At 43.1% G+C, this 10000-nt stretch overlaps 1 protein-coding gene across 1 annotated transcript in view; it reads right to left on the minus strand.

Annotated features, from left to right (window-relative positions):
* Positions 1-10000, minus strand: part of kif26ba (kinesin family member 26Ba) — a 116688-nt gene that overhangs the window by 83619 nt on the left and 23069 nt on the right. The window contains 1 exon segment of the mRNA XM_029426042.1: positions 5228-5896. Coding sequence (XP_029281902.1) covers positions 5228-5896 — 669 coding nt within the window.

Genomic DNA, 10000 nt, shown 5'->3' on the forward strand with positions numbered 1-10000 from the left:
CACTGGGCCTCATCGTCGCATTGAATGTCGATAAGATGCTCCTGGATTGAGGGCTCGCATTTGTTTACGTCTGCCTGAAAGAGCTGCACCACCCAGATGGGAACATCGAGGTCCTTAAAGCGGATCTCCATGTCCGCCTTAACCATCCTCAGGTGGTCAATGTAAATGAGGAGGCGGTCATCGGTAAGTGCCTCAGACACCTGCAATGAGTATAACCAGCTAATGTTTCTTTATGGAGACCATACGATTCAATTGTATTGTATTGTATTGCTTGTTCTTTGTATTTGTAGTGCATATATAGGCCTATACAGGGTGCAATTGCTAAACTATTTTTAACAAAGTTTTGTCAAAACTGTCACGGTCAGCGGTCGTGATTGTGCAACAATAGAGCTGAGTGTTTTAGCACACCTTTCACATATTACACCCTGGGCCCATATTTTAGACAAGTCAATATAATAAACAAAAACGAAAATTCCTCAGCCATCTCCTTACTGTTGGAGGCCCTATAGGCCATCAGCAGGGCGTTGTTGTCTCATCCAGCTGAATGCTGAAATAAGAGTCCTGCAGGATGACACACAGCTGCTCCTCTGTATCGGCGCCCATTTCATTAATCCTGCGTGCCACGGTGTCATTGCTGAGTGGGAGCGATTTCAGCACCTGTGTGGGATCACGCTCCATCACGTAGAGATGACCTCTTTGATGGCAGGGAGCACCAACTTCTCTTCGACTGTGAACGGCTGTCCACATTTAGCTATGAGCAGGGAGATGTTGTATGACGCCAGTAACCCACTATCACTCCTGGCTGGTCTTCCTAGAGAAGAGACTGCTGATGGTGCTCCTACCATGCTTATCTTTAAGGGCCTGGAAGAAGGGACGCTCCTTGTCTGCTTTCTCCGGGTGCATCTTGATAAGGTGCTCCTGGAGACGTGAGGGTTTCATGGCCTCATTTGAGAAAACCTTTTCGCACAATAAGCACATCGGAAGTTGTGCATTGGTGGGGGAAGGCACAAATCCATAATTGAGATACTCAACAGAATACTGGTGGCATTTCATTTTACTCTGTGCCATTTCAAAGATAAGCTATGTTGTTTGCTTCTGGGAAAAAGAAAGCAGCGCAAATGTATCTTTTTACTTTTGCCCAGGCCACACGTCACGTACCTTAAGGTCACTTGTCACTTTTTGGCATATAAAAAAAACAATTAATCAATCATTTGCTAAGTTCTCATTCATTTTCATTTATAGTTCATGTAAAATAAATACACAATATTCATCATTATAAATATTATTTATTTCAATTAATTTACATTTCATTTGTCAGCAAGTTTCTCCAGCAGAGAGAAGAGTCTGTCCATCCTCTCCTCTCTTCTGCCTGAAACAAAATCAAATGTTAGAGCAAGTTTATCTATACACCACTAAACAAAAGAAGATTAAGTTGCAAAATAAGTACACATATTATAAATAATAAAATATGTATAATCAACCAACGATTGCACTGGACTTAAGTGATATTCAACTGTCAGAAAACCAAGCGAGTAATATGAAGTATACATTATCTCTATACAATCAAACATTTAAAACTCTTAGGTTTGAAAGTTAAGGTCTTAAAAGTTCTCCTTTCAAAGGCTAACTTAGGTCGGATGCTGGCAGCCAGCCTGCACAGTACAGCTGCTCCAAACAGCTAGCATCGCTAACGTAACCTATCATTTTAGCCAACATTATATGTTTTATGGTCCTTTGATTTTATAACATTTGTATCATTAGCTATTTGAGCGAGTTAAAACCCAATACTTACATTTAAAAGTGTATCCATTTGCCGCTACTGCTGGGTCGAGGGGCGCCATCTTTCGTCAGAAAATAACTTCTCTGGGCGATTTGAGTCTCCGACATGGGACGGCCCTGTTGCGGCTGCTGTGACGTAATAAGTCTACAGCCCCTGTGTGTGTGTGTGTGTGTGTGTGTGTGTGTGTGTGTGTGTGTGTGTGACACACAGCTACTGTGTGTCTGGATGATGGACGCATGGTTCTTTCAGGGGAAGTCCGTCAGGGGAACACCCCTCTTGTAAATATGTAACCAAGTCAATTACACGACGTTCATGGTGAAATTTTCACATACAAGGACTTTGCCTCGCTCTTTTTTTCAAATATTAGATTCAACAGCATAGCATAGCCTACAAACGCCCCCCAAATACACGTGAACGCCCCCCTTTCACAAAAAGTGCTTCTAGCGCGCCCCCCCGACGTCCTCTGAACGCCCCCGTTGAGAACCACCGGTATAAATGGAGGAGAGAGAGAGAGAGAGAGAGAGAGAGGGTATGACATGCAACAAAGGTAGCAAGGCTGAAATCCAACCAGGGATGTTGTGGATAAATGGCATGCACTGTAACCACTCAGCTAACAAGGCACTCTGTCGTAGTATTTCTGAAGAGTAAGACCACATTGCACTGATTCTAGGCGCAGTTTGAAACTCAAACCCTACTCATTTTCCCTGCTGTCCTTCCACATGTGTTTGTCTTCTCTTTTGTTTTGCTGAAGAGTGTGAGCCTGTTGGATAACATTTCTCATCTGCCATTATAATGTTCGGTACCACAGTGAAGCAGCAGTAAAGCATAATATCCAATTTTCTGACAAAAAAACAGAAATACAATGTTGAGGGTGGTAGTCATCTCAGCAATGTGTCCATGTACACTGATGTCTCCAAAATAAAATGTCTCTTATTGTAAAGCCATCTCTCTAACCTTCTCCTTCATCTCATCCAGACTCGACTACTGCAACAGCCTCCTCTACGGCACACCATCCAGACACGTCCAAAACTCTGCCGCCCGTCTCCTCACCCACACCCGCTCATGTGACCACATCACCCCCGTCCTGCAGAACCTCCACTGGCTCCCAGTCCTCCAACGCATCCATTTTAAAATCCTCCTCCTCAACCTACAAAGCCCTCCACAACCAGGCCCCCTCCTACCTCACCGACCTGCTCCATCACCACACTCCCTCTCGCACCCTCCGTTCCTCCGACGCCAACCTCCTGTCCCTGCCACAAAGGACCGAACGCCTGGGACCTGGGGGTGACAGAGCCTTCTCCATCGCTGCCCCCTCCCTCTGGAACTCACTCCCCAGACACATCCGTGACTGTACCGATCTCACCATGTTCAAATCTCAAATCAAAACCCACCTCTTCAGATCTGCTTTTAATGTGTAGTTACTTCTATGTATTTTAAATGTTTTTCGTAATGTCATTTCTAATGTTATACGTACCTGTAAAGTGTCTTTGAGTACCTTTTAAAAGCACTTTATAAATAAAATGTATTATTATTATCATCATCCTCTCTGCCCACATTTCTTTATCTTTCAATTTCTCTTCATTTTCTCGTTTCTACTTTTCTATTCCATTTTTTTGATCGTCGCTCTGCTCAGCTCCTCCCCCTTCTCTTCCCCTCTTCAGAGGTGAGTCTAAACGATGGTGATTTATTATCGTGCTCTGTATCTCCTTTCCTGCTGAAACACCATTACTGTCAAAGTCACAGTACAAACACTCAGACTCGCCTACATTTTAACGCCTCCTTACGCAGATACAAACTCAGATACAGAACACAGAAATACAAGTAAATGCTTGCACGCATGCAAACAACACGCACAAATACAAAACAGAGCTTTTAACCACACAAAGACACACACACACACTTGCACACATATGCTGATATAATAGTTTTTTTTCAACACACATTGTAAAACATCTAAATGCAAACAACAAAACAGATACATGAGCTGAGGGAAAACTAGAAGTGCATGACTTCTTTGTTCCTAGCTAACTAAAAGCAAAATCAACATACTCGTAATTGTTGCAGACAAACATGGGGGAATTGATCAATTTTGGAATGCAATAAAAAATCCTATAAAAGAAGAAGCAAAATCCTTCTTAATTATAATTATTTAAATGTGGCAAGAGAGAAATGCTCTCTCAGATTTAACCACCTTAACTGTTCATTCCACAAAGACAGGCCAGAATACATAAAGGCTCTTATGCCTCATTTATTTCTGACCAGTTGGACAAGATAGCGAAACAATTCCAGAGATTGTACATAGTAATTTCCACCTACGTCTCCATATCTCTGCATTTGATTCAAGTCATGGACTGAATAAAAATATAAAGAGAGATGGGGAAACAGCAAGATGAAGAGAAGAGGGGGTGAATATGAAACAGCCAAAGTGTGAGAAAGACGGGAGAAATAATAGGGGAGAAGGGAAGAAAGAGGCATAAGGAATAAATAGTGTGTGTGTGTGTGTGTGTGTGTGTGTGTGTGTGTGTGTGTGTGTGTGTGTGTGTGTGTGTGTGTGTGTGTGAAAGAGAGAGAGTGAATAAGAGTGAAAGAGTGAAGGGGTACCGGGGGTGTGTGACATAGAGTCCCCAGAGTTCTAATTATCACTGTATGAATTATTACATCTGTAGAACACGTTCACACACACACACACACACACACACACACACACACACACACACACACACACACACACACACACACACACACACACACACCTCTGGATCTCCCCTGCAGTCTCAGCTCTCCTGCCTCCCTCCATACACCTAGACCACACGTCACCTGAGGCGTTTTCTCCCTCCTATCATCTTCCTCTCTTCTACTCATAATTCCTTTCTTCCTGTCTTCTCCTAAAACCTCTTCTTTTATCTTCATTTTCAATTTGACTCACTCAAAACTTTATGTTGTCTTCCAGTTGAAGATGATATTTTACTTCCCACTCGAAAAGAGATGGTTATCCTTATCATCATTATAGCTATAAAGGTTACACTACAGAAGGCAGGTCCTTGTGGGAGCTATACAGATGCTTTATGTGACTGCAAGGAACAAACAAACAAACACACACACACACACACACACACACACACACACACACACACACATACACACACACACACATACACACACACACACACACACACATACACACACACACACACACACACACACACACACACACACACACACACACACACACACACACACACACACACACACACACACACACACACACACACACACACACACACATACACACACACACACACACACACACACACACACACACACACACATACACACACACACACATACACACACACACACACACACACATACACACACACACACACACACACACACACACACACACACACACACACACACACACACACACCTCTACAAGAAGCTTACCTGGTACGGATAGAGTGTAACTCCTCCATTAGTTCGGTTCAGGTGCTGATGGGCCTGCAGAGCTGCTGTACTCAGTACTGCTCCACTCCCACTCCCACTGTTTACTCCAGTCACTGGTTGCTGTTGGGCCCCAGATTTTCCCGAACTGGGGGATCCAATCCTTCTGTCCACCCCACCTCCAAGCCCCAGGGAGCTGGGCTTGGACCCCAGTCTGTGCCCTGAGCCTTGAGGTTGTGGGTTTGTGGGAGGACAGCTGGATGTTTGCCCCCCCGAGGGACTCCCATGGCTGGGGTTGGATGGTGCGTGGCTCGGGCTGGGCGTTGGGGTCTGACTGGGGCTTGGGGAAGGCGACTGGGAGGACGGGTGTGAAATGGCAGCAGCAGCTGAGGAGGAGGAGGAGGAAGGTAGAAAAGGAGGAATCCATCCTCCTGGTGCTCCCGATACTCCCATTGGACCCGGAGGTCCATATCGTCCGATGAGGGCGGAAGGGGAAGAGGGGGGAGACAAATCCCACTGGTCGAGAGTGAGGACCATGCGCACAGCTTCCTGTTTGAGCTGAGTGAGGTGAGTGGCACAGACATCACAGCGACTGTCACGTTCGTTCCATGCTCGCCGAGAACTGTTGGGCACCTGAAGCTTATCATGAAGGAGGAGAGAGAATGAGGGATCCTGGAAGGAGAGAGACAAACAGAAAGCCAAGACTTAGATTGGTGTCAGGAGGAATACATGAGAGCACAATTAAGAGGAGGAGAGGAGAGGAGAGGAAAAGAGGAGAGGAGAGGAGAGGAGAGGAGAGGAGAGGAGAGGAGAGGAGAGGAGAGGAGAGGAGAGGAAAGGAGAGGAGAGAGAATGATAGTCGTGTTAAACAAATCATGACTTTGAATATTTATAGAAAATCCAAGAAACATTGCCTTGTAGCCTTGGGGGAGGTGAGAAGGATGTGCAAGTGCACCCACAACAATGCACACACACACACACACACACACACACACACACACACACACACACACACACACACACACACACACACACAGTAAGTCCTTCAGGTAAAAGTGTCACAGAAGCTGGCAGCAAAGTGAGTCCTTTAACACTGAAATGAAAACAACTGACCTTCTACTCACTCTCTCTCTTCTTCTCCCTTCTTTCTTTTTCAGCATGAATTTTGCTCCTGACATTGAGTGCGTTAAGTGACTTTGCACCTTTGACTCATCTGTAAAGCATCTTGGTGGAATAAATTCTGAAAATATCTTAATTTATTTCTAAATGGAAGAGGTTAATTAATTGACTATCAATTTCTAGACCTGAAAAATGACTAGTTATATGTTTACGAAATATGTAATGAAGAGGGAACAGCTCAGTAAAGTAGGCATGAAATAATTATTGTTCATTCATGTCTGAGGAGGGAGTTCAAAATAGGAAAAGTAAATCTTCAATTTACTGAAAAAGGACACAACATTTTGAGCATTTTCACCTGCTGTACATCTTCTCATTTTAAAACACATTTTATATGTATATATATATATATATATATCAATAACCTGCGTGTCCTCGTCTAAAATCCTATTTATAAAAGCACTCTTTTATTATAAATCTAAGAAAGCGAGCCTTTTGTGTTTGAAGATAAGTATATTTGGGGATCACCCTGAAAGGACTTAGTCCTGATTCAGCTAACCGTCATTAGGCTTCACATTTGCAGGTTCAGGCTTAAGACCTTGTTGCATTTCTAAATGAATTTCATGGTCTGGAAAATACAAAACGGTCACAGCACTGCTTGCGCTGGTCGTTGCGCCGCCACAAAAATTGGGCCCATTATGTGCACAGGCCAACCGGCCAAAGTAATGGACTATAGAGGGGAAGGATCATGTGTAAGCGCTTTATAGTATTAGAAGATTGGTCATAGTGTGTAAATAGTGCCAACCTTTCTATTTCCTGTGCATTTATTTTCTTCACAAACACTCTATGAAAGCTCCCTTTACCTGTGCAACCCCTCAAACAGCTTCTTGACATACAACAACAGCTGTTTCACATTTTCCACATTCACAGCTGTGTGCCCCTACAGCAGGGGTCGGGAACCTTTTTGGCTGAGAGAGCCATAAAAGCCAAATATTTTTAAATGTATTTCCTTGAGAGCCATATATTTAATAAAATTGAGTTTTAAGTGTATCACGTCTCCGAGTACTACAAGCGCTATCAGTGTTTCCCCTACCATCCGGCCCCCGTGAAAATATCATATGTCTATCATAACTGGCACGCCGGTTTTGGTAATTAAATCAATGCATGGCACAACCACGGGAAAATACATATTTGAGGAAGTATCTAAATGTGTGTGAAATGAAACCGCCCCGGGACAAACTGATGGGACTGACGACAGATGGAGCGCCTGAGATGCGGTGAAAAGACCGGATTAGTGGGCCGGATGTGGGAGAAGATGCACCTGACGGTGTATCACTGCATCATACACCAGGAAGCGCTGTGTTGTAAAGCTCTGGAGATGGAACATGTAATAAGCACCGTAACACAGACAGGACACTTTATAAGAGACAATTTAAGTCTTTTCCTGAGGAGATACATTCTGAACATGGCGGTGCGATGGCTGAGTCGAGGGAAAGTGCTGAATAGATTTTTCAAAGGGAAACATAGATCTCTGGGACGATGTGAGCTGGCCTTTATGTGCGACATAACAAAGCATCTCACTGTTAAACCTCCAGCTTCAGGGCATGTATGATGCAGTGAGAGCATCCTGATGCATCAGGAAACTTTGGCCTGTTTCCAAACACTGACAAACCATCTCCACCGCTGTGTTCCCGACTGCGCATGAACTGCTCAGCAATCCGTTTGCAGTTGACGTGAAAACAGCTTGCTTTGCGCAGTTTCTCCTCTGCTGTTTCGCGAAGGGCAGGGCTCCGCCCCTTTACACACATACACACACACACACACACACACACACACACACACACTTACAGTCGGAGACAGAGCTGAGGAAAGGAGAGGGGGGAACTTGTCTGCGAGCCATATTGCGTCATCGAAAGAGCCATATATGGCTCGCGAGCCATAGGTTCCCAACCCCTGCCCTACAGGGATGGACTCTCAACTCAACACAATATGAAGCTGCAGTGAGTATGCACATATGTGAATGTGGCAGAACATTTGTTTTTACTCTGGCAAATCCATATTTTTTAGAGTACGAAATGCCAGGCATGCAAGTTCCCAAAAACACCCATATAAAATATGTTTGCGATAAACCACAAATGCAAAACCTTTTGGATACAATATCTATACAGAATGATTCTATAAAGAATCTATCTAGAATCTATAAGATTCTATAAAAATGATTAAAAGTATTGTTTCCCTCTGTCTCTCTGTAAGTGTTTGGCTGGTAAAGTTGTGTGTGTGAGCAATCCTAGTGTGTTTTCTTTTGCGCAGAAAGCCGGATATTTGTCTAATTTGTTTGCACGGTTATCTGTGCCTGTGCACATTAATGCATGTACAGGTATGTGTTATGTGTATGTATGTGTGTGTATATGTTTTTCCAGACTAATTGGAACCACTCGCACAGAGCAAAGCCGCTCTGAATCTCCTGCCACAACTCTCCGCTCTAAATATCAAAGTTAACAAGCAAAACACACGCACAACCCCCGATACACATCTCAGCTCATTTTACCCGCTTGAATATATTTCGTCAGTTTTTTCCACAGAGCATTAAGCACTTTATCTGACAATAGGTCATTAAATAGAAATAGTTTTTACTTTTTTAAATGACTGGGTGTGACGTTGTGAGCTAATTGTCAGTGTAGGTGTAGTGTTAACGTATCAGCAAGTGTGTGTCTGTACTTCAACAAAACATCAGTGCCAGGTGGAGCCAACTCACTTAAATAACTGTAATTATCTTCCTGCTTTCAACCAGCCTACCTCTTCTGTACTCTAAGGCCAGGTATCTGTGTAGGCCTTCACCCTTTCCTGTGATAGTTACAGCAAACCGAGTGTTCATGTAAAAATCATCTCGTGCTATTTTAGCTTGGGTTCGACAGTAAAGAACATAAGCACCGTCTCCACAAGAATAAAATGTCTTTCTTTTCTATCATTTTATGTTATTATGCGCACACTCCTCCCTCCAGATGACATGAAATATTTTCTCTGAAATTGCTTTCTCTTAAATTACTGCTAATACCAAGTGCTTCCGCATCTCAACAATAGAGCTGTTACGTTCCCCATCTTCTCAAAAAACTGTTATCATACATAATATTCCACTTTTGCAGCTGCATTTTCCGTCTGATTGATTTAACAACAGAAACTAAACATAATTGCTTATCCTAGGCATGCATGATGATATCGGCTTGTCCTCAATATCGGCAGATAAAGGCCAGAAATGAACGTTTCCTCCGCTGTGACAGCATGTTTTAAATGTAACCTAAGTTGAAGTTTTATTACTTTTGCCCAGTGAATCTGTACATTTCTAAAAGCAGTGGGCCTTCATGATTACAGTAGGTATTATAATATGTTAATTCCACTACATTAAAGACTTGTTTTTCTTTGCAATTAGGTGGAACAAAGTATGTGCATATATTGGAATATACTGGCATCGGCAATCAGTCGGAAAAGATTGGTATATAGTCAAAGATCCAATATGCATCCCTTGTTTAACCACTATCGTATTATGTAGTGTCAGAATAAAAGGAGCATAAAAACAATCTAATCATCAATTACACATGTTTAGCCATACTAGTAGAAACAGCAAACGCAAACCTCTAAACAGTTGCTGGGGCTTTTATTTGA

The sequence above is a fragment of the Cottoperca gobio genome, chromosome 3 (genome assembly GCF_900634415.1).
Source record: "Cottoperca gobio chromosome 3, fCotGob3.1, whole genome shotgun sequence".
NCBI lineage: Eukaryota > Metazoa > Chordata > Actinopteri > Perciformes > Bovichtidae > Cottoperca > Cottoperca gobio.